The sequence below is a fragment of the Sinocyclocheilus rhinocerous genome, unplaced genomic scaffold (assembly GCF_001515625.1).
Source record: "Sinocyclocheilus rhinocerous isolate Xijiao unplaced genomic scaffold, SAMN03320098_v1.1 scaffold295, whole genome shotgun sequence".
In the NCBI taxonomy this organism is placed as follows: domain Eukaryota; kingdom Metazoa; phylum Chordata; class Actinopteri; order Cypriniformes; family Cyprinidae; genus Sinocyclocheilus; species Sinocyclocheilus rhinocerous.
Genome location: NW_015647035.1, coordinates 2,431,690 through 2,457,496, shown reverse-complemented (window position 1 = coordinate 2,457,496; position 25,807 = coordinate 2,431,690). Strand labels below are relative to the sequence as shown.

At 40.6% G+C, this 25,807-nt stretch overlaps 2 protein-coding genes across 4 annotated transcripts in view; one reads left to right on the top strand and one right to left on the bottom strand.

Annotated features, from left to right (window-relative positions):
- The window catches only part of LOC107708464 (leucine zipper putative tumor suppressor 2 homolog), a 63,394-nt gene extending 54,111 nt beyond the window's left edge, over positions 1-9,283 (top strand). For all 3 annotated transcript variants that reach the window (XM_016512710.1, XM_016512709.1, XM_016512708.1), the window contains 4 exons: positions 4,446-4,979; positions 6,070-6,642; positions 6,744-7,013; positions 7,091-9,283. In XM_016512710.1, the coding sequence (XP_016368196.1) occupies positions 4,473-4,979; positions 6,070-6,642; positions 6,744-7,013; positions 7,091-7,870 (2,130 nt within the window). In that variant the 5' untranslated portion in view covers positions 4,446-4,472 and the 3' untranslated portion in view covers positions 7,871-9,283. The remainder of the gene's footprint in view (positions 1-4,445; positions 4,980-6,069; positions 6,643-6,743; positions 7,014-7,090) is intronic.
- A 4,429-nt stretch (positions 9,284-13,712) lies between these two features.
- Positions 13,713-25,177, bottom strand: LOC107708384 (uncharacterized). Its single transcript, XM_016512583.1, has 8 exons — positions 25,108-25,177; positions 22,301-22,476; positions 21,801-21,892; positions 21,582-21,673; positions 21,108-21,179; positions 18,411-18,995; positions 17,074-17,174; positions 13,713-14,042 (listed from the first exon to the last, which is right to left on the bottom strand). Exons 2-8 carry the CDS (start codon positions 22,412-22,414, stop codon positions 13,893-13,895), a joined length of 1,206 nt encoding a protein of 401 aa, XP_016368069.1. The 5' UTR covers positions 22,415-22,476; positions 25,108-25,177; the 3' UTR covers positions 13,713-13,892.
- Positions 25,178-25,807: the final 630 nt, after the last annotated feature.

Sequence of the window (25,807 nt, the reverse complement as noted above, 5' to 3'; positions counted from 1 at the left end):
GTTTAATTCCCGCCCACATGTAGAAATCGAATATTCAAGCTGTTTATTCATTTTTCCACCCATGAACAAAAAACGAAAATTTAAGCTGAATTCTCGTTTTTCGTTTTTTGGAGAAAAAATGAAAACGGAGCCGTTTTCTAATTTTTCTACTTTCAATATTAAATCAAAAAACGAATGATCAAATGATACACGGATTATATACTAATATAAAACATTAAGCCAACAACAGTTCAGCATACAAGTGAACTCCTTCAGTACTGTTTAAAAAGCATCCCAGGATCCCACCTCATGCAATTGGTTGAGTAGATGTCCAAAATGAGGAAAAATGAGGATTGTGTCTTCAGCTGCTTCTTGAAAGAAGTGATGGTCTCAGCGGTGGAGGTTGGCTGCTCATTTCACCAGAGAGGAGCAGCAGAGAGGGTGAAGGTTCTGGAGAATGACTTTGTGCTTCGTTGTGAAGGAACAACAAGGCATCTCTTATTAAGTTGCTGGCAGGAGAGAGTGTACACTTGTAGGTGTAAATTAAGGAAGGGATGTGCACTTCCAGTAATTAAATTGTAGAAAATATTAATAATAAGGGTTAAATACATCCACAATTTTGACTGGTAGTTATTACCAGAGAATGATAATTCATTAAGGCCATAAGACCATCAGGTATTCACCCAATCCCATGCTGAAGTCTGCTACTTTGACTTCATCAGAATTCAAACCTCAGCTAAAATGGCATGTGGGGGCTGCATGTGGATGAGTGAACAGAACAAGAATGTCTTATGAGAAGTTTGAGTCAGACTGGCACTGGCTTTCTCTTTGCCTGTCTGTCCCGGTGGCAGAGAGGTCATTGGGATGGCAGTGCAGTCGGGGCGGTCTGATCTCTCCTGGCGACTCAAGACTGTGTTCCTCCTGCATGTGGCATTTTGAAGTTCTCTGGGAGTGTGTTCTGAAGTGCACTGAGGGTGTGGGTAATTGATTGGACTGGCAGGCTCTTTGCAGATTATTCCACATGGTGAAACTGCTCTTAGCACATTGCAGCAGGCTAAATATATATCCCTCAATGCCCATCCGAGAATTAAACTCTAACACTGATTCGGAAACACATAACTAACTGCTGCTAATGCTTGCTTATCTGTTTTTAATTGAGCTGTTACATTGCTCATTCATTTTGTGCTGTGCTAACTAAGGCCTTTACAGTTACGGCATGTAATAGTTGAACAATAAGTGTCTTTGGTGATGTGGACAAGTATGTTAGTGCCCACTAGTCCCAAAACGTAAAGGTTGCTGTTCAGTCACTGCAAAGGGCACCATCAACATTGTACCCTTGTAAGCATTTTTTTTAAATTGATAGTTGCTAACAGGTGGTATTAGGGTGAGGGACATTCAGTAAAGAGACAGACTATAAGTTTAAATTGTATCTATATGCTAAGTTAATTTAGTCAACTTTAACAACAACTATTAAAAAATCTAACTACTAAAAATCGAAAAGTTCCTTTTTTCTGTGAAATCAAATCATAATGTTCAGGCATTTTTAATTTTATTTCTGAAAGAAAAAATGAGTAGAAATGCATTTATTATGAAACATTGCTCTATATACATACAGTATATGAGATTACATACTGATTGAAGTGTTTTTTTATTGTACAGTGTACAATATAGATAGTCTTGGAGAAAGCAGACATGGACCAAATGCTTCAAAAGTTGAATTTTGATCTCATGTGGTCTTTAACCACAGATTGCTGCAATAACTCAAGGCACTTAACCTCAATAACCTGTAATAAGACCGTGATCTCATTCTGTGGCAATATTGTGTAAAGTTACATTAATAAATTGCATCACTTTGGTCATGCGGCGATGTCTAAAGATATGAGCTACAACAACTGGCTGCAACAACTGGCTGATCAAATCATAGATATAGAGCAACAATACCCGGACTCTGTTATAATCATTCTCAGGAACTTTAATAAAGCAAATCTCTCCCATGAACTGCCAAAATAAAGACAGCATGTTACATGTTCTACCAGAGACAGTAATATACTGGACCACTGTTACACCACAATAAAGGATGCATATCACTCTGTCCCACAGGCAGCTTTGGGGCTCTCTGATCACTGTTTGGTTCATCTTATACCAACCTAGAGGCAGAAACTGAAATCAGCTAAACCTGTAACAAGGACTGTAAAAAGATGGACTAATGAAGCAGAGCGGGATTTACAAGCCTGCTTTGACTGCACTGATTGGAGTGTTATTGAAGCTGCAGCCACCGATCTGGACGAGCTCACAGAGACTATAACATCATGCATTAGTTTCTATGAGGATATGTGCGTTCCTACCAGGACTCATTTAACTTACAACTACGACAAACTGTGGTTCACTGCAAAACTCAGACAGCTCCGTCAGGCCAAAGAAGATGCCTACATGAGTGGGGACAGGGTCCAAAAAGCTGAGAAATCAGTTTTCAGCCATTGACACTGCATCAGTGGAAAGGACTGAAAGACATCCCCAATTACAAGACACCATCCCCCAGCACTGTGGAGAATCAACAACTGGCTGACGATTTGAATGAGGTCTCACACCCCACACCCATTTTGACCTTCTCTCTATGGATCTATTAACGCCTCCAACAAACCCCTCTCACCCCTCCTGCACTTCAGATCAGTGAAGATGATGTGCACCAGGTCTTCTGGAAACAGAAGACAAGAAAAGCACCAGGCCCAGATGGCGTTACACCAGCCTGTCTGAAATCCTGTGCTAACCAGCTGGGCCCTATCTTCACACAGATCTTCAACAGATCACTGGAGCTATGCAAAGTCCCTTCCTGCTTCAAACGCTCCACCATCATCCCCATCCCAAAGAAACCCAAAATCACAGGACTTAATGACTACAGACCTGTGCCTTTAACATCTGTGGTCATGAAGTCATTTGAAAACTGGTGATGGCCCACCTGAAGGACATCACTGGACCCTTACTGGACCCCCTGCAGTTTGTTTACTGAGCAAACAGGTCTGTGATGATGCAGTCAACATGGGACTGCACTACATCCTGCAACATCTGGACAGACCATGGACTTATGTGAGGATCCTATTCGTGGACTTCAGCTCACCCTTCAACACTATCATTCCAAACCTCCTCCTGTCCGAATTAACTCAGCTCTCTGTGCCCACCTCCATCTGTCAGTGGATCACCAGCTTCCTGACAGACAGGCAGCAGCTAGTGAGGCTGGGAAAATTCTCATCCAGCACCCGTACGATCAGCACTGGCGCCCCTTAGGGATGTGTGCTCTCCCCACTGCTCTTCTCCCTGTACACCAATGACTGCACTGCAAAGGATCCCTCTGTCAGGCTCCTGAAGTTTGCAGACGACACCACACTTAATGGCCTCATCCAGAACGGTGACAAGTCTGCTTACAGACAGGAGGTTAAAGAGCTGGCTGTTGTCTGGTTCAGTTATAACAACCTGGAGCTGAACACGCTCAAAACAGTGAAGATGATAGTGGACTTAAGGAGAAACCCCCCTGCACTCCCCCCACTCACCATCATGAACGGCAGTGTGGCAACAGTGGAGTCATTCAAGTTCCTGGGCACCATCATCTCTCAGGACCTGAAGTGGGAGTTCCATATAGACTCCATTGTCAAAAAGGCCCAGCAGAGGTTGTACTTCCTTCACCACCTGGAGAAGTTCAACCTGCCACAGGAGCTGCTGATACAGTTCTACTCTGCAGTCATTGAATCCATCCTCTGCACTTCAGTAACTGTCTGGTTCAGCTCAGGTACCAAATCATACCTTAGAAGATTGCAGCGGATAGTCCGGACTGATGGGCGAATCACTGGTACAACCCTCCCCACTCTCCAAGAACTGCACTCATCCAGAGTGAGTAAAAGGGCTGGCAAAATCATTCTGGACCCCTCACACCCAGGCCACTTCCTCTTTGAACTGTTGCCATCTGGTCGGTGCTACAAAGCACTGAGCACCAGAACAGCCAAGCATAAGAAAAGTTAACCTCAGGCAATCCATCTCATGAACAGTTAACTTGGCAATGAACGTGTAATACACAACATTATTTATACATTTATTTATTTAAAACACCACACTTATTCACATTTCCTTGCATTTGTACATAACATGCCTGTACACACAAATGCCATCTATTGTCTATTTGTATATTGTGCATTTTTTTATCACATTTTTTATTCTATTTACTCATTCTATTTTTATTATTTGTGACTTGTCACTGTAATGCTGTGGATGCTTTTGTCACCAAAACAAATTCCTTGTTTGTGTAAACATACCTGGCAATAAAGCTCTTTCTGATTCTGAGATTCTTTTGTTTTTGAAATCAAAAACTGTGCAATTATATGACCTAAAATTATATGATCCATTTTACAGGTTTCATGACAATCAGCCCATTTTGACTGTAATCTTTATTCCTTGTCTTCCTGTTTTTCTCTCCACAGAGTGTGTGTCCTGGGCGTGTGTTCGCCATGGCTCTAGTTCAGGCACTGCCTGTGCCCACTGATCACCCGAAGCCCAGCGCTGACATCCAGCAGTGCTGCTCAGTGTCTCACTCCCCCACCGTAGCTGCGGCAGGCACCATGGGTTCCGTCAGCAGCCTTATCTCTGGACGTACCTACCAGGAGCGTCACTGCCGAGCTGCCAGCGACTTTGGCACCAAGTATCGCAAACCCACACCAGCTACGAGCTGTTTCCGACAGCAAGAGGGCACGCTGCGCAGTGCCAGCTCACAGGAGCAGCTTCTCACCAGACAGCCTCTTCTACCTGCTAAGAACAAGTCCTCTGCCCTCATCTCTGTTGGCAATGGCAACTATGGCTATTTGAGTGATGAGCCAGTGGGCGACTGGAATGATAATCATGTGACCCCGTGCAGCCCGTCCAGTGATACCGAAGAGCCTCCTGATAACAGAGGCATGAATGGTAACATTGGTGGCCCTCCTCCCAAACTCATCCCAGTGTCAGGGAAGCTGGAAAAGGTGAGTCAGAATAGGTGGAAAAGGTGCTTAGGAGGTAAACATAAAAGAAAAAAACTTTACAGCTCAAAAAAAATTAGCACAAGTGCATTAAAAGTCGTACAAGCTACACATTTGTTATTTTTAACCAGATCATTTCTTTAAGTAGCTAATTAAAAATTCTGCCCATTGTTATATTGTCATATGGTCTCATTTGTTTATTTTACTGTAAAGAATGGTAGTTTTGCTGATGCTCATTACACACAGTGGGAAGTACATTTAATTGGCTATTCATTTCTGTTGATCAAAGAGAGCCTTTAATCACTGCAGTATGTCAATATGCCATCACTTACTGTACACATTTAATCAATGACACCTCAGTTACACTCTCAACAAAAATAAAGATTCCTGTTGTTGTCTTCATGCTTTCACCATGTATTGTGTAGATACATTACCATTCAAAAGTTTGGGGTCAGCAAATTTTTATTGAAAGAAATGATTATTCAGCAAAGACAGATTAAGGACAGTGAAGACAATTTATAATTATAATTTTACAAAATATTTATTTTAAATTCTTTTAACTTTATATTCAACAAGAACGCTTAAAATCAAAATCATGGTTTCTACAGAGTTACTGTTAATGACATTGATAATAATAAGAAATGTTTCTTGAGAATCAGATTGACCTATTGGAATGATTTCTGAAGGAACATGTGACACTAAAGACTGGAGTAATGGCTACTGAAAATTCAGCTTTTCCATCACTGGAATAAATTATATTTTAAAATGTTAAAGCGGTCATATGATGCTGCTAAAAAGAACCAGATCTTCTTTATGCACCAAGAGCTTGTAACACTCTAAAGAGAAAGGAAAAAATGAAATCGCATCATATGACCCCTTTAAAATACAAAATTGCTGATTTCACAATATTGCTGTTTTACTGTATTTTTGATCAAATAAATGCAGCCTTGGTAAGCATAAGAGATATCTTTCAAAAAGATTAAAAATCTTACCAACCCCAAAGTTTTCAACAGCAGTGTAGTTAGCATTTTAGTTCAAGTGTTAAATGTGGTTTTACGTAGTAGTCACATTAACCATTTACTTTTGATCACAGAGTATGGAGAAGATACTGATCCGTCCCACTGCCTTTAAGCCGGTTGTGCCCAAGAATCGCAACTCTGTGCAGTACCTGTCTCCACGGTCAGGGGGCAGTCAGACTGAAAGCCAGGGCAGCCTCAACCTCTTACTTCCTGGCACTGGAGCATTGTTGGGTTGTCAGGAGAAGCGTAACTCTTACAGTGGGGGGCGCAATGCACGGAATAGCCAATCCTGCACTATGTCGGACTCAGGCCGCAACTCACTCTCCAGTCTACCAACCTACAGCAGCACAGGGTACAGCCTGGCACAGAGCGAGGTTCCCACCGGGCACATGGAAACCACACGCTCCAGTGGTGGCCACGGACACTCTAACTCTGACAGTGGTCGGTCATCATCCAGTAAGAGCACAGGGTCTTTAAGTGGCCGTGGGCAGCCCCTCTCAGACAGTGGATCGTGTGGCCGCTCCCCGGCTCCAGGAGAAGGGTATGAGGTCGTCATTCGGGAACTTGAGGAGAAGCTGAGGGAAAGAGACCTGGAGCTGCAGCAACTCAGGGACAACCTGGATGAGAATGAGGCAGCCATCTGTCAGGTGACAATCGCAGTTTTCTACCAGTTATTAGTGCCATTTGACAGGGAATTGTTAGATACGTGGATACAACGTAAGTAAAATCATATGTCTTTTCCATGCAGGTGTATGAGGAGAAACAGAAGCGGTGTGAGCAAGAGTTGGAGGACCTTCGGCAGAGCTGCGCATCGAAAATGAAGCAGGTGCAGCTGAGGGCACAACGGGCACAACATGTCCTGCAGTTGCAGGTGTTCCAGCTGCAGCAAGAGAAGAAGAAATTGCAGGAGGACTTCTCCCAACTGCTGCAGGAACGGGAGGCATTGGAGAAGAGATGTGCCTCTTTTGAGAAGGAGCAGACTCAACTAGGTCCTCGTCTAGAAGAGACAAAGTGGGAGGTGAGATCTTGTACCAATTTAGATCTAGCAATGAGTAATAATTACATTCAATGAACTTGAATGCTCCTGTGTTGCAGGTCTGTCAGAAGTCTGGTGAGATCTCTCTGCTGAAGCAGCAGCTGAAGGATGTACAGGCTGATCTTGGTCAGAAGGCCAGCGAGATTGTTGCTTTGAAAGCCCAGTTGAGAGAGGCTCGTTCCGAGCTTCAAGCTAGCCAGGCTCGCTCGCAGGAAGCCCACGCCACAGTCCGCACCCGTACACTCGAACTTGAGGTTTGCGAGAATGAGCTGCAGCGTCGTAAAAGCGAAGCGGAGCTCCTGCGGGAGAAGGTGGGCCGTTTGGAGGAAGAGTCCATCCGTCTTAAAGAGACCCTGGCAGTGTCCCCGTTCCAAACTCTACCTTCTAAGGGCCAGTGCATGAGCTTGCCCCTGCCCCAAAGCCGTGGGGGAATCACTCACGGAATCAGTCCTGCTTTCCGGGACAACAGCAGTGAAGAGCAGTTTCTAGCATATGAAAGCGATGAAGCGAAGGTGCAGCGTCAGAGCGTGGATGTGCTTCATGGTCTCCGTCAGCAGGTGGACCGAATGCGGGCTGAGCTGATGTATGAGAGGAGGCGGAGTGAGGACCAGCTGGAGGCCTTTGAGGATGAACGCAGGGTATGGCAGGAGGAGAAAGACAAGGTGATTCGTTACCAGAAGCAGCTGCAGCAGAACTACATCCAGATGTACCGCAGAAACCGAGACCTAGAACATGTGATGAGGGAACTTAGTCTTGAGCTGGAGAACAGGGACATGGAGGAGTTTGACATGCGTAGCAATGAGATCCATTTTGAGGAGATCACTGCCACTGAAATCTAAGCCACATCTCACTCTGCCATCCCAAAATGAATTTCCACTGAGTTTGTGTGAGGAGCACTGGCCTTCACTGCAGTGTTTTTGGCATGCTTCTCCACACTATTTCAGAAAGACTTATGTTCAAGGCAAGTTATTGTTGTGATGTCCGCAGAGGCCAATAAAATATGTAACATTTGTATTTAGACATGTTTTTTGATCACTTCCTGCCTCGGACACCTGTGAGGAAACCTGTGAGATGAATGTACAATGACTGTGAACAGCAGTTAATTGATGCCACTGGTGAAGGGAAGGTGTCCTCAAAGGTGGTGCTTTGTTCCTGGCAAACCCCTATAGTACAACTAGGGCTATAATTTAGCTTAATTCTGAAAAAAAGTAACGCAAAAAATATCACATTTAATCCCCCGTTGATCTGAAATCAAAAGCATCTATGCAGTGGTGCAGAAGTATAAATTGTTGACATAAACAGCGAGATGCGACGACGGCCAAAGACATTTGTAGCATAGAGTGAATGCTAGAATGTGTCCTTTGTGAACAAGATTGGGAAATTGGGCAGATTGACAAACCCAATTTCTAAATGGGTTGATGTGAACTGAAGACCAATGATGGGCTTATGTTCAATGATAACGAAATGAAATATATGACACTTACAAATGTCCATTCAATATTTTACTCGCCTGCTAACTTAATTCATTTGGAATTTTTTTCTTAGCAAATATACTGAAATGGTTATGAGATCGAAGAACCAATGGGAAGAAATACAGCATGTAGGCTAAGGGTTTTATGGTGTTTCTCATATTCTATGTAGTACAGAGCACTCTACTTGTCTCTCCCATTGTACCAGCATTAACACTGATGGGAAAAGACTTGGAGGCACTCTAATGAGCATCTCATGTTAGGTCACAGAAACTGCAGTTTTGTTGCATTCATTCTTGGTGTTCTAGTTGTGCTGGTGTTAAGTCCTCAATAACATTGTATCATATCTTCTCAGCTATTTACGGCACTATGCAGCAAGAACTGTCACCTCTCATCTCAGCCTCACTGCTTACGCTACATTTGATACTAATCACTGATGTAGAAGTGTTATTTTTATAATTAGATGATATATTAGTAGATATAACTAGCAAATATAGAGGCAAATATATATTTTTTCTTTTCTTTGTGAGTATTGCCACGCACACTGTACAGAGTTAATAGCATGTGTGCATGACACCGTAGCATTTCTGTGGCCAGACAGTCTGGCGTTGAGTCACGTTATGGCATAACACAGGTCAACCGGTTGGTTTTTCCAACCAGTTCTGCTCTGTAATGACATAGTTGATGAATGCATAGATATTATGTTAGATTTGCATACAATCTGAGAAATACTAATCAAATGTTTGTGGTCATTTTGTTAAAGGGATATATACACTATATAAACTTTGTTGTTTTTACAGAACAACAGAACAGATTCTTTAAAAAAGAGAGGAAGAATTAAATATATATATAAATATTATGTATATTTTTATATATAGCACCTCGAGCTATTTTGTGGTAACACAGGTAACTTTGTGAGTTTAATAAATATGAAAGGCATATTTCACACACTTTTTTTTGTCCAGAGGGGTCATTTGCCATAGCATGTTCATAGGGAGCTCTGACAGTATTTCATATAGTGGTTAGTGTTTTTATATTCATAATGAGTATTTACTATGTCCTTCTCTGATCATAATGTACAGCATTATTACATAATTTTTGAGCATGTTGTAGAAAAGTGGCAAGAACATTGTCTGACAACAAGGCAATGCTTGGGAGCTTTTTTGACAGGGAAAAAAAAACGTAATGGCAAAAAATTATGAAATGAGGAACTCTCAATACAAGATCACATTTTAGCCATCGCAACCAAAGATAATCTGTTATGTATTTTCCATAGTATCTTTATCAGCTTATAGTTACATACATTTACATTTTTCACTCAGTGCTTCCTTTTTTACAAAACCATGTAATATACTCTCAATGATCCTACATTAAAACAGACACTTTATTTATGTGATAATCATTTTTATATTTTTCATTCAAGGCCAAATTATTCATTTCATTATTGGTCAGAATGATTCACTGTTTGTGATTAGTCTAGTCTTGTATCGCTTCAGTTCGTTTTTACATTCATCAATGACTACCTGAGAATCAGAAGATATGATGCCATATTTTTCTCACCCTGCTCAGATTATCATCCCTTGTGTTGTCAGGATCATCTCTGTAGCACAGATATGTTATGAGTGTACGAAAAGAGCTCTCTTACCCCTGGACAATATCCTGTGCATTTCTTCCTGACATGTCAATCACGCCCCTGAAAAATACACGTGTAAATATTCCTCTTATTGTAATATTATCGACATATTCAATATATTTGTTTTTACACACAAATATCTTGAAGGTGTAACCACTGTGAATAGACCAACATGTATGTGCTTGTGTATGTTTCCTTTGTCAATCTGTAGTCTTTGTAGTCATGTATGTATATTTTCCTGTTGTATATTTCTTGTAAAAATGTGTTTTTAATAAAAGAAAGTTGCCTCATTCCGAGAAATAAAATTTTTAGAGCTTTCTTTAAACCTATTACATTCATATCCTAATTAATAAAAGAGTTTAAAAATGCATGTTGAAGCACTATAGCAATGCAAGACACTAGAACGCAAGTAACGTTTTTTTGTTTAAAATTAACTAAATTTTAATTTTGAGCAAGTACATCAAAAATATATCTTCCAACCTTTTTTGTGCCTTAATGTTTCTCTCATTCCTCCATGCATGTTTACGTCACATCAAGGAATACAGGTCATGGCTATTATTGGTGGAAGGTATTCTAGGCACACTTCATGTGCACTTATGGTCTTGTGGACTTACAATGGCCACCGTGTGCGAGTGTCCATTAAGTCCATAAGACCATAGGGTGTCCCATTCATCAGGCTTGTCCAAATACCCACACTTGAGGTCTTGGCCACTTGAGAGTGCATGCACGCAACATGAAGTGAGCAAGACTGTACCAGGTCGAAAAAACTTGAATACAGCTTCTGAGTGGTATTTGAGGCTAAGCTTTATCCCATCATGCATCATGTTCTGGAAATAAATCGTGAGATTTTTGCTGAGGTCTCGCAAGAGGTCATGAAAACCTTTCCAGTGTACGAAATATTAATAATAATTAGATATTACATATAATTTGGTAGTAAAACATAAAAGTGTTGCATGTTTTATTGGTGCAAAGATGAGTATGCTTATTTTGTACAACATTTGCAACTGCTTTTTATCACTTAAGTAGAAGGACCACACTAAATTATGTTATTTGTTATAGGTACTACTGAACAGACATTTAGAAGTTTATTTTAAAATGCAAATTATTGAAAATCAAAATCAAGTTCTGTAAACACTTGCATTTTTACAACAAGTATAAGTGTGTCCCGGGTAATGAAAAGTTCTACACACACTTGTGTTCTTCACTCCCACTTGAACACTTGAGCCAAATAGTGGTCAAGCGCAAAGACTGCTAGTGTGGGTATTTGGACAAGCCCGTCATTTTAGCTTTCAGAAGGGTGCTCACGAGCGCCCCCTTTGTGGCCGCTATGCACCCTTGATGTGCACTTCTACCCAACAATCAAAGCGGCATTACGTTTAGGGTGCGATTTGGGACAGGGCCTTAGCTTGAAACTACACCAAAAGAAAGAGTTTGCAAACAAAAAGGGAAAGCGACTGTTTGCGTAATAAAACATGAATCAACATTAGCTTGGCTTTAGTTTGCAAAGCATCATATTTGCTGAGCATTGACTGGGTTCACAAAAAATGTTTTTGCTGGTAACAATGCCAAACTCCAAACCAATTACTAGTACTTTGGTCCGGTTGTCTATAAATAGCCTACTAGCCAAGTTAAATCGGTTTACACCCTTTTTCCTGATATCATACAAATCTCGATGGTTAATTCTAACGCCAGCATCGGCAAGCATTTGTAATGTTATTTAAAAAATATATATATTTTCAACAAGTCAAAGAACCCGACATATAAGTTACTTACCCGTCTTTCTTTCGTCATTTATTGATTCGATCATGGGCACACTGGTGCGCTTGAAACAGTCAAGGTGATGATACTCGGGGCAACTTTTTGAGCAATCTCAACAAGGCAACCAGGTGAGACACAGGGCCCACGACTGATCTAAAGTATCCAGATAGAAATTTGTTGCCCATTCTCAATGGGAAAAGTGGTCAAGCAGCATCCCTTGGCAACATTGCTCAAATAGTTGCCCCGTTTATCATCACCTTCAGATTCTTCCGCGCAGAATAGTGGAGCCAAAGCACAACTCACGTAATCAAAACAATGTTCCTCCGCAATAACTTGTAGTTTTATGCGTCAACCACTAGAGGGACAAAAGTTACACAATGTATCTTTAATAATCTGTATTTTATCATTTAAGATCAGAACTAGAGTCGAAAGAGCTTACACAATGGAAACGTCAATATTTAACCTTTTTATTTATAATCACACAATGACTTTTGTAATAAAACAAATTGCAAAAATGCAGACCAGATGCTTTTTACATGCTTTCTTTTGATGCGTACACAGAAAAAAAGTTTAGTATATAACACTGATGGATGGGTAGTGTTATGATTTATGATTATCAGCATGTCATGCCAGTGCGCTCTTATCTAGCTCCAGGCTTAAACCAACCAAAAATAGAAACCCACAATATCTCATGTTTATACTGGGTGTCAAATCCTTTAACATTGGAAGTGACAAGTTATGACTGTTTTATTAAATTTCATAGAATAGATTCAAAACAGAAAAGGAATAGATTCAAAAGCAAATAACTTTCAACAGGAAGGGAAAAGGTCAGCATCTGTGAATGGCCAATAGCACTCTCTGGAAGCCCATTTTTGAATTCTTGCTCAGGGGTTTGCCTCGACCCCCACCAGTCATGATGGCATGATTTCTCTTTCAAACCAAGCAACTGTCCTCTGTTTATACCCTGCAGCACTAAGGCCCCGATATACTTCAAGCAAAAATCAAGTACGAACTGGTGTGATGTCATTTTGAATAAAGCCCGGCCAAAAGTTAGTTTGGAGTTTGTTTCAGGAAATCAAAGTGGCTTGCCAGAAAAGTTTGCTTTGACTGTCAACACCTTTAAACAACCATTGGTCCGTGGTGGTTACGTAATACAGTAGGTAACTGTGCTCTGGGGCCCTGCCTTCATCGATGGTGAAATCTGGTGGTTCATTTCTTCTGTTCAGTCTGTCGAGATCAGACATGAGTAAAAACCTGAACACACTGGAGAGCTGCTTTTCAGTAGAAACTGAAGTTGTAACTCTAATTGAAACTGACACTGACACTGTTTATTTCATGTTTAATACTGTAAATCTGCTTGCTTTATCAATTGTATAAAGTGCTATATAAATAAGCGACTTGCCTGGAGTACCGAATTGCAAAACTTGTGCAAACATATCCACTTCAGTATGATCAGATGCTTTCTTATAGGAATAGTTTCCTAAAAAATGCTGAAAATTTGCCGACAGTTTACTAACCCTCAGGCTATCCAGACAGGAGTCATTTGGATTACTTGTGGATTATTGTGATGTTTTTATTAGCTGATTGGACTCTCATTCTGACGGCACCCATTCACTGCAGAGGATGCATTGGTGAGCAAGTGATGTAATGCTACATTTCTCCAAATCTGTTCCAATGAAGAAACAATCTACATCTTGGATGGCTTGAGGGTAAATCTGAAGGGTAAATCTAAGGCAAATTTTCACTTTTGGCGAACTTCTTACCGCTGTCATTTTTGTTCTATGTTTATTTTGTTATTGAGAGAAGAGTGTGTAGCACATATTTACATATTCATCTAATCTCTGTTCTCAGCAGCGTGGGCGGCATCATGATGTTCACAAACAGTTCACCACTGCTCAGGTATTTCAAACTTCTTTTTACCCAAGTGAAGAATGAAAAAGAACTTCACCATAAGTATATTGGAGCCTTTACCAAAACTCATTGAGTTTCAGGCTGTTTCAGTCAGTCTCTCGGGTTCTTGGGAACTTTGACGATAAACTCCATGGGGTCTTTGGCCTTGTTGCTGAAAGCCCTTCGAATGGCATCCACCGCGTGCGGATGTGTAACACCTTGGAGGGACTCTCCATCTACCGACACCAGCTCGAATCCAGCCTAAACACACACACAAAGAGAGATTTCTAGAAAAGTTCAGGTGTAGGACTTGATCATTAATGCAGATGTCTGTTTTCCTGACACATCCCTGAGTATTTCTGGCAGAGCGCAGACAGGCATGCGCTGTCTGAATGGCAGGAAAAAGCAGATGCTGCAGGCACAGGATGCCTGTCGTTTCCTTTGTTCTCCTTCGTTAATACCTGTGAATGATCTCATCTGGCCTGCTTCAGACTGTGTGTGTCAAAGCTCTGCCAGTGAATGACATCAGCTTATTATACTTCAGAAATGGATGTTTTTCTCTCTGATTGTAACCTTTGGCAGACCAGAAGCACAGATGTTTCAGGTCAAAAACACGACATATCCACCAGCTCTCATCTAAACTCATTATCCTATCTCTGACAAAACTAACAGCATTAGGCTAAATTAAATATAAGAGGGAAACAGTCAAATCAGAGTGAGCTGGACCAAATAATGTACACCAGTCTCTAGGTGTGCATAACCCAAAAGTCAAACACTCACACAGATGCAGGAGTGTGTTTTTGGAATTATGTCTTTCCTGCCAGGAAAAAAGTACAAAGTACAGCTGAGCTCACAAACGCACTTTAGTTCAAAGTAGGCACATTTCCTCAGTCACGATCTCTTACCAGGATGCACCTGTTTAGTGAACTCTCTACACCCATCCTTAGCGGTCAGGGTCTGTTTTCATGCTCTTCATAGGTCAGAACAAACACTGTTGTCCTCTTATAGAGACATTATATTTCTCTCTTCATTCTCACATAAATAAAACTGGAAAACATTTATTATTTTGGCTTATTATTTTCAGTTAAGAGTGTAATTTCTTCTGTGAAACACAAAAGAAGGTATTTTGAAGAATGCTGGTGACAAACCCCCCCAATTAGGAATTGTCATCAACCATTACTCTAGCAACTACATAGTAATGTGATAGAAAAAAAACCCTCAGAACGTCTCAGCGACCACAAGCATCATCCTAGCAACCACTCACAACACACTAATGGATTAGCAAATACTGGGAAAGTGATCAAGCCAACTTGTGGTGGCAAGTTTTGCACAGACAAAAGACCCCTGAAATTTTCTCCAGAAAATCTCTAAATACAGTGAAATCTGTTATTAAACTGAAGCCCTCTGTATTTATAAGCTGAAGAATGACTATCAAGATCAACACAACAGACTATAATTAAAATGGAAAAGAGAGTGCTGGACTAATTACACATGAGTCGAACGAGTAGACTCTATGGAGCCCCACCACATACACAACACCTGACCTCCGTCTGCCATGTGTGTCAACAACGTTTGATAAGAGGGATGTGACTGCAGACAATGTGTGACAGAAACCTGACCTCCAAGCTGCTGGAGCATACTTGCCGCTCAGATAATAGAGTTATCAGTTAGACAACAGGAAGCATGTCAACGGGGCGCTCCACACTTTCCCTCTGCAGGCCTGTTAATCTGCAGAGCTCAGTGAAGATAGCCGTTCTGAAGAGCCTCTCACGGCTTCAGGGTGAGACAACAAGTGAATTGAGTGGAATGTAAATTAGTCGGCCTTTGGTATGAATGGAAATACCCACTAGTCTTTCACACCAAGTCCAGGTGGAGGCCAGAGATGAGTGGATGTTCTTGGCAACTGAAGGGTTTTGAGCCTGACACCAGATCTCCTGAGTGTGGCAAGTGCTGTTACCTGATAGGCTGTAATCGACAAGGATGCGACTTCTCTTGAAAAACACACACAAAAGTACACATACACACATGGGATTCCAGGGTGTTAACCTTTTATGTGGGGTCACAGAGGTGCTGTTGGTATCGTGCCCTCGCCTGCTGTGACCTTTAGCCCTTATTCTGCCTCACTTTGTACAGGTGCAAAGACCTGGATATTGTCAAGACACGGTGGCACATAACACGGTAGCATGACAACCAGCTTCGTGCTTGATCTAACAGGTCCATCAGAACAAAAAAAATAACGTGTTGGTCTACCAGTAAGACCATCACCAAACTAGAACTAACCAGAGTAAACCAGCCTGGACCAAGCTGGTCTTTTCAGTAGAGATGTACAGCATGTGTTCTTATGTGTGTAAAGCTTCCTTAAAAAGAAGCAGCAGACTCAAATATTGTTTTCTGGCCTGGCTGAAGCAATTCATCAATGATGAATGAGTTGCGCCACTTAAGCATATAAAAATGCCTCTGCACTTACATAACATAACTGAGTTCTAGCTTTAACCAAAACAGAAATCAAAAGGCCTGCAGCTGTTGATACCAGACCCTCCTAATAATGATTGGGAGTCAAACACACTATTCATCAAATAATAATGCCAGGATGAATCCTACCAGCAGTATCCTTATACATTATTTGCAGCAATGGTATAAAATCTATTAAAAGAGTTTGTGTGTGACACTTAGTTGCAAGTAGACGCTCCTCTTAAGAACATATTCCACTTTGCCTTGTTTGATTTCAGATTCAAAAAGCAAAACTATGGTTGGTCACTGGACATATGGTGCCCTGTGCATACTTTGCATCAGTGTTATAGTTGAGAGTCAAGACACGTCCACATGCTCCCAAGTCAGAGTCCACGACCATATTTTCAGTGTCTTGGTCTTGTAATAGACTCAGAAACGTGAAATTGATTCTCTTCTGGTCTTGGCCTTGAGTCTGATTCAACCTAGTCAGACTTCTGTACTTTCCTATTTTTAGTTTAAAAGAAGTATACTAATAGCACACTTGAATAAACTTCTTTTTCGTAAAGGGTGTCTCAAATATGCTTGTCTAGACCAGAGGTTTTCAACCCTGTCCTGGAGGACCCCCAGCCCTGCACATTTTGTATGTCTCCCTCATCTAACACCTGATTCAACTCATCAGCCCGTCAGTACAGACTGCAAGACCTGAATTGGGTGTGTATGATAAGGGAGACATAAATGTGCAGGGCTGGGGGTCCTCCAGGACAGGGTTGAAAACCCCTGGTCTAGACTACAACACTGCTTAGCCTGCTGTAGCTGAATCTATATAAAGAGGATCAGTTACCTTCAGAACATCACTAGTAGATGCCGCTCCTCCTGGAAAGATCTTCTCTATCTTCACCATTGGCTGCACCTTTGACTCAATCCCACCTGAGATGCTTATTCCTGCAAAAAGAATAAGAATCATCTAGCCATCCACAAGTTAACGATGACTTCATCTCTCTCTCTCTCTATGCAAGAAACAAACACTGTATAACCAATTACATTACATTATTTATATTCTTATATTGTTGTAGGCTGTTTACTTGTATGCATGTAGAAAACTGAGCTTTTGATTGTGCCATAAAAATAGTCCAGACTAAACATATTAGAGATGTCAGCAGATGTCCACCAGCTGAGCAACTGTCATTAAGACAAATAGAAATAATAATGTTTAGCTTTCTCCCAGTCAATTATAGACCTTCTTGAATGGGACTGCACTCTATTACTGCTGGGTTACTTCTTGCACTGGGTAATTCACTGCCATCTTCTGGTGAGGAGAGAAGAAGACCTGAAGGAGAATCTCTTCTTTAATATCAATCTATCAGTGATTGTATGGTCTTTTTCCACAAAGTTCTTATTTCTTATTCTGTCAGTGTACACTACATTCTCAGAAAAAAAGTTGACACTGGGGCAGTACATTTTCAAGGGGTAAATTTTTATACATTATTTACCTCTAAAGGGTGCATATTAGTAACTTAAAGGTACATATTAGTACTGAAAGTGTACATATACCTTTTACACATACCTTTTAAAAGGTAACCACCCCAGTGACAGCTTTTGTAACTTTTTATTTTTGAGAGTGTAGGACATTGTGGGTCCAGAATGAACCACATGCTCTGCAAATCTACTATATTAATAGGATTTAGTCATACTATTATACTCAGAAACAGAGATCTGAATAAACCCCTAACCCTAAGTATTAAACTTTGGAATGTAACTCATCAGGCACTGTTTATATTACAGACTTGAGCAGAGATTACTTTTCTAGGTGATCAAACATAATTTTCCCCTGGTGAATGATAAAAATGTCATGACTCACAATGACGGAGGGACCTAAACCATGTCTATGGATCAAAATATAAAAGAGATATGAGTGTGGTAACTTGGGCCAAAAAGAAACCACCTAGCAACCCAGAACCCCCTATAATCCACATAGCGACATGATTTAAAAAACTGCAGTGCAACCTGGCAACCACCCAAAACACCCTAGCATTGTGGAGGCAACTTTTGCATAGGCAAGCTGAATTAACATTTCATAAATGTATAATCAAGTTATTTTAGTCAGAGATAAATGGGATGTCTGTCATTTGAGAAACATTTCCACATAAAGTCAGGACTCAGTGACTCCAAGTAACTCACCAAGGGACTGTTTGGTCTTAGAGATAGAAACCGTGGATAGTTCATACTCTTGCTCTGGTGGGGTTTCTTGGCTGTCTGAGTGTCCATTCACTGGTTCTTTCCAGTCCTGATCTGAGCTGGGCGCAAACACCTGGGTCAATGGGGTCCTACTCCGGCGGTGTGCACTCATTACAGTATACTTTACCTCTTTACCATTCTGGGATTTGTCCGTTTTTATTCTAGGTCCATTCCTATAAGGGGATCTCCCTCGCTCTGGGACATAATCACCCCTGCTGGTTAAAGAGTCATGGTGTGATGTCCTGGGGAAACCGTTGTCTCTTCTCTGGGGGGAGTGTGCGATGCGTTCCGTGCCGTGAGAAGACTCTGAGTGAGGCCAGCCAGGACGAGCAGGACTCAGTGAACGATTACGAAGAGAGTCTGTGATGTAAGTGTCCACTGGTACATCCAAGAGAGGTGTGAAAGCTCGAGGAGGAGGAAGTCGTCCAGTCGGTAAACCCGCCAAACGCAGCAGTTCCAGATCTTCAATGAGCTGCCGTTCTCTCTCCAGATCTTGCACTGGCTGAAGGTGGAATCCACCACGGTAATCTGTGATACAAGAGGATATTAAAGAGGTCATATGATGTGATTTCAAGTTTTCCTTTCTCTTTGGAGTATTACAAGCTCTTGGTGCATACAGAAGATCTGTAAAGTTGCAAAGACTAAAGTCTCAAATCCAAAGAGATATTCTTTATAAAAGTTAAGAGTCAACCACGCCTACCTAAAACGGCTCGTTCTAACATGCCCCCACATATCTACGTCACTATGTGGAAATATTAACATAATGCCGCCCAAATGTGCACGCAAAGAAAGAAGGAGTGCTTTCAGGAACAGCAGTCGTGTTGATTCAGCCATGTCAGGGAGACACTGTGTTTCAGTGCGAAAGCAAAAGCACTTTATTTGGCCTTCCGGAAGTAGATGCAATTAGCAATCATTGGTTAAGATTGATTTACAACTGAACAGCACAACCCAGATGATTTAATTTGTGCAACGCATTTTATGGACAACTGTTTTTTGAACCTAGAAGAGTACAAGGCTGGCTGTGCACAAAGGCTATTTAAAAAAATAAATAAATAAAAAGGTTTGAGAGAGGCGGGGCATAGAGGACCTACAATAATGTATAGTATTTGAAAAATAATGTGTTTTTTGAACATTAAAGCATGTCAACATATTCTGTTACACCAAATACACAAAATAATGATCTTTAAAATAGCATCATATGACCCCTTTAAAACCATTTCTCACACACTCTCACACTCTTTTCACACTGAGCTTAACCCCAGGTTATCATCAGTCTAAACCCCGCTTTTAAGCCCAGGTAAAGGAATTTTACACACTTGTAATTTAGTTGCGGGGTTAGCACCACCTTTTATGAAACCCTTCTCTGGAGCAGGGCTAGCACTGTTATCCCTGCATCACGGTGCTGAACTTGTGCAGTGTGAAACATTGTGGTGTTACAATATTATGGTTCGATGATTAGCAAAAGACATCTAATTACATGCCTCATATTTGAGTTAAGAGACTGTTCTGTTCTTACCTTTATAGTCCAAAAGTCCATTCAGGGCAATATATAGGATTCTGTTTACCCGAGGTTAAAATTTACCCCGGGTTAACTATTTCCAGTTTGAAAAGTCCTTTTTACACCAACTGTAAGTGTGGCTAAAATATAAAAAAAAAATTGGGGGGCTGCTGGATGTCAAGGTACAGTACAAGGCATTGCCATCTGATATCATTACTGTACCACAGTACCACTATAGACACATGTAAATTTATAGAGAATTCAGAATCAAAGAATTTAATCGCATTCACACACAAGTTCCTCCTCCCACAAACATACTAATAAATGGTTTAAAAGCTGAATTCATTTACATCTCCTTAAATCAGTGCAGATGTTACGAAACCTCACACACACTTTCCCTTTCATCCAGAAATGTGAGCGACAATCACACATTCATATCCATTGAGTAAGCAGCGGTGTGGCGTTGCATACACGCACATCTCGCTCAGATTTCAGGGGCCTCTAGCACAGAGAGTTTTGAATTACTCCTCTGTGGACATTACAAAGGAGCTGCATTAAGCCTCAGACCTGCGTGGGTGGACGCTTGAAGGTTAAACAATGCAAGGCGCCTTTCTTGCATTTCAGAAACAACTTCCATTCAAAAGTCAGAGGCTCATTGCAGCCCAACACTGTGGACAATGACAGCGGGCACTGTGCACTCTAAGGTTAGAGGTTAGGAGGTCATGCAGTGTCAGCAGCAGAAAGAAACAGGCAGGCTATATGGCAATAAGAGACAGATTATCTTCTTTTGGCAGTGATGCATGTTCGGCATCCTGCAAATTATGCATTTGTGTCCTAAATGGCAGCTTACAACTGCACAGGATTATTATCAAAAAGTGATGGTAGTGTACAGTAACAAGGGTTTTAGATGAGAGGGATTGTGTGTGTGGATTAAATATCAGCAACAGGAAATTTGTAGTGTATACAGTCAGACATTCATTTCAGGATATGAAATAGCTGGTTCAGAGGAGATTTTGTGTCTTCTGGTTATATAATTTCCTACAGGGATCAGCTGAAGGACATTGCACAGCACTGAAAAATGGATGAGTAAAAACAAGAGAAATGAAGAAATAGGATTCCAGTTCACACCAGAAGGAGGTTACCTGGGATGGGAGTTATTAGATGGCGACGGGGTGTTCCACCATGACGAGGAGAACGCAGGACAGGAGACCTTACTGGGGAACCACAAAAACACTTTATAAATAATTCACATTAATGACACTGGATTCAGATTAAAATCCAGATTTTTCTTATGAATTTCTTTACAAAACTACAGTTTTATATTTATTTATTTTTATTTTTTTGGACGATTTATATCAAGGAAAAGCATCAAGTGCTCAACATATATATGAATTTGTTAAATGTTATTAAAATCATCCCAGGATGCTGTTTGACAGAAGCTCAGCTAAAATATTGCTTTGTTTGTTTGTTTGGTCACTATATAATTCCCATGCTTCTACTTGAGTTGTATTATTACTCTAATTTATGGAAAACATCCATAATACAAAATTAGTAGGTATCTAAACTTTTGACTGAAAATTTAAAAAGCTTAAGTTTCAAGTTAAATGTTTTCTTACCAGAGCGTTTTTTTAGTATGTCATAGGTTTCAAGCTCAAAGGGCAAAACCATACTGTCAAAACGGCCCAGATCTGTGGGAGGGATGATCATTCTACATAAAAGAAAGTGAATGCTAAATTAAAACATTCCAAATATAAGTAAAGTAAGTGACTGCATGAGTAGTGCAGGAGATATATGAATATATGCATTTCAGAGGCTGACATTTTAACACTCCTTACCTAACCTCCCTCAGCAGCAGAAGCTTCTCAGGCTTGTCCAAGATGGCCAGCAGGGGGCGCACCAGATCCTCAACCACACGCTCAACTAGAAACTACAGGAGGAGATGCCCTAGTTCAGCGATTTAGTCCTGATAATGTGAACTAGTCACCAGCACAGGGATTAGACAGTCTAAATCTCACCAAATTTGTCTAAAGCACAAAACACTCTTGCAATTTAGGGCTCACAAACTGTCAATACAAATACAATTTTGAAGTAATGAAGTAATATGGTCTGTCAGTACTTCAAGAGCTTTATCAGGACAACCATAGCATTGCCTACATTGAAAGACGTTTTTAGGATAAAATTTTTTTTTACAGTGTACTGTAGAATTCAGATGCCTTTTCTAGTTATCCACATAAACATTTAAAAACAAACAAAAAAGAATAAACCTGTAAACTTGTCGTGTATAAAGTCATAATTGAGACATTTTTCCAACCCAGCAGACATTTAGATAACTCACCCTTTTACAGTGTCTCATGACAGCCGCCACCTCATCCGCGTTGAGCAGCTTGCAGGCCATATCCTCCAACATGGCCATGGTCTCTGGGCTGGGGATGGGGCTGTGCTCCCTCATTCCAGCACGAGTCTCTCTGGGAGAACTCAACAGGTTAATTATGGGTCGACCCCGCTCTTTACCTGAGGACACAAGTGCTAGAGTCAGTCTACAATTCTCATTTAAAGATCTATGGTTTTGGCATCTGTAGCCTTCCATTGCACAAAAGGTTTTTATGGAAAAAGGTTCTTTAGATTATTAAAATGTTCCTCACAGCAGGAAAAAAAAATATTTTAAGGTCATTGTAAGGTTCTTTGGGGAACTAAAAATATTTATTCTATGGCAGGGGTGTCCAATCCTGCTCCTGGAGGGCCAACGTCCTGCAGATTTTAGCTCCAACCAGATCCAAATTGCTTGCCTAAAAGTTTCTAGTGAGTCTGAAGACCTTCACTGTGTTCGAAATTGCCCCTATACCCTTAAATAGGGCACACATTTGAGGGGACAGGCATTTTTAGTGGTGTCTGAAACCTTATTGGACATTATCGAGTGCACTCATTCAATCCCACAATGCACAGCAATAACAACTGATGTATGCTCAACAGCTAGAGAATACCCATAATGCACTGTGAGAGTCACGCGGCGAATGAATTGTTGCGTCTCGCCAGAAGGCATATTTCCATTGTGGTCCTTGATTTAAGAAAACAATTTTAGTGACGACAGGCATTTTTGGTATATATTTCATACTAATTACAAAACATAAATATAATTTTCACACTCAAACACACACAACAGAGGCAATCTTCACAACAGTACAATAATCCAAATCTGTCAAATTTAAGACAGCCTATCTAAAAACATTTTCTTCACTCTTTTACTAAAACCCTGTCCAAAGACAACTTATTCCACTCCTGTGCACCTGAATACGCAAAAGCCCTTTGTCCATACAAAGTCTTAAACCTGCATAAATGAAGATCCATAATGCTCTGTCTAGTAAAATAACCATGTCTTAATTTAACCTGGGAAAAATAAGAATTAAAATACACTGAATGTACCATTTTTAGATTCAGAAGTGCCAATCTTTTTTCAATAGTTAACCATCCAAGCTGCTGAAAGTGTCTATTTTCCACATGACTAAAACATTGTAATCCTAAAACTAATCTCAACAGTTTGTTTTGTGACTTTTGTAATTTTGCCATCCACATACTAGATAAATCAATCATCTAAGAGTTACAAGCATACTCAAAATGACATTGAACAAGTCCTATAGCAAGCACCCTTAAATGTTCACTAAAAAACTAGTATATCTTGCAATGTATTTGATTCTAGGATTAACTTTTTAAAGTTCTTTGCCTTAAGCAAATTATAATTTGACCCAAAGAGAATGGATTCTGATTTACCTAGATGTAATAAAAAGCTTATTTTCAGTCAGTCATTCCTTCACCTTAACAAGCTCCTCACATAATTTCTCCTGAATTCGTCCAGTCTCCATATCTGTGACTAAAAGAGCAGCAGCATCAGCATATAAAAACATATTTCCCTCACATGCAGCCTGAATATAATTTATATATGATAAAAACAATAGTGGACCAAGTACGCTGCCCTGCGGAACCCCATTATTCACAATTTTACCCTCAGAACATATCCCTCCCACGTCTACCTTCAGCACTCTCCCTGTTAGATAAGAAGCCAACCAAGATTTTACTGTACATAAAAAAACCAAGAGCACTTACTTTGTCTAATAATATTGAATGGTTAACAGTATCAAAAGCTTTCTGCAGATCCAGCAGAAATATACCACGTTTCCTCTATCAGTCTCTTTCCTAATAAAATCTGTTAAATATAATAAGCAAGTGTCAGTTGAATAAGACTTTCTAAAACCTGACTGAAAATCATAAATTCATTTATTTTTTACTTCAATTCTCATAAATCTGCTTGAACACCACTTTTCTATTATTTTAGAAACAACACTCAATATAGAAACTGGTGGATAATTTCCTGGACCCTGTCTGCTTCACTTCTTAAATAATGGAATCATTTTTGCTATCTTTAGCTGCAAATTTGCCAGTTTCAAATAATTATTAAACAACAAGCACAAACTCTACAAAAGCGGCAGTCCTCCCGGTGAACTCAGTGCCCAAATTAACTGACTTGTTTTCATTTACTCCTTCAAGTGAACTGTATTAGTGGCCTAATGTAGGGAATAGCGAACAAGGGTATAGGGAGCGATTTTGGATTCAGCCCTTGATTAGCTGGTTCAGATGTGTTTAGTTAGGGTTGAAGCTAAACTCTGCAGGACAGTGGCCCTCCAGGCACAGGTTTGGACACTGTTCTAGGGCATCACTGCGAAAACCCCATTTTTAAGAGTGAACTTATTGCAAATATGTACAATAAATTGTAATGTTACAAGGTTAAAATGTTACAAAAATACAAAAAGACATTGGCAAATCTGACTGGCTGACAAGCTGTGATATAGCTTGGAGTTTTCAATGCGTTTCTAAGTTTCTGACTCTGTGTTTTGCTGCAGTAGGCACTGTATAGAAGGCAGCTATGCAATTCATCATTAGCTGAGCAAAACCACAGGGGATGGACTCAAGGCCACTCCAAGGGAATTACTGCGGAACAGTGTACAGCAAAGCAGCTCTCTGATTTAGCCTCTTTAAAAACTCATTATGCTGCTTTCTGGCTTTTCAAATGCAAATATCTTCCTCAGCTACTCCCTGGTATCGACAGAAAGTGATCCTCATCAAAGTCTGTTAAACCAAATGTGGACTCACCCGGTTCGTTATCTAAATGTTTCGGGGATTTGGATCTTCCTCTGTGTCCGTCCCCTGTCCCTTTGTCCTTCCTGTCTTTGGAGGACGACCTTTCCCTCCTGCGTCCGCTTTTAAAGAGCAAGCTGAAAATAAAAAATGACAGAGCCTCAGCTGTTTCTCACTGGTTTAACTTTGTTTCACCTATTCATACAATACAATATGCAAATATAACATTCATCGCCATAACCATTCATAAATACTATGAATCCTACTATGCTACTAAATACTATAAATAATATGTATAATAATAACAACATTTATTGCAACCGCTCCATTGCAGAGCCTTTAAAAAACTCTTTCAACGGCTCTGCTCCATTGTTAGTTCTAACTGGTGACACGGTGCGCAATGACAGTTGGGTGATTTTCCCTCTCCACTTCCTGTGAAGTGATATATCGATGTGCCCTTATTGCCTATGACGTTTGCAGTGCCCTTCGAACTGAACATGTACGCTCCCTTCGGATTGGAATCTGGCGGAATACCTTGTGAAGTCCACTTCGCAGTCCACTTTTGGTAAATTTAGGCAGATTCTGGGTGGTAGTGCTAGTTTATTATAAACTCAAGAAAGCTTATAGTCTTTCTAGTCTAATCGCTGAACACATGCACACACACTTTTGGCAGAGATCTAATGTTGATCGACAGGCTCAAAGTACACATACATAG

Excerpts from the sequence above, each read along its gene's own strand:
- LOC107708384 (XM_016512583.1), bottom strand. The coding sequence starts at position 22,414 with ATGAGGGAGCACAGCCCCATCCCCAGCCCAGAGACCATGGCCATGTTG. Across the intron at positions 21,893-22,300 it reads TCATGAGACACTGTAAAAGG|TTTCTAGTTGAGCGTGTGGT; the intron begins GTGAGTTATCTA and ends CTCCTCCTGTAG. Across the intron at positions 21,180-21,581 it reads CATACTAAAAAAACGCTCTG|TAAGGTCTCCTGTCCTGCGT; the intron begins GTAAGAAAACAT and ends GTGGTTCCCCAG.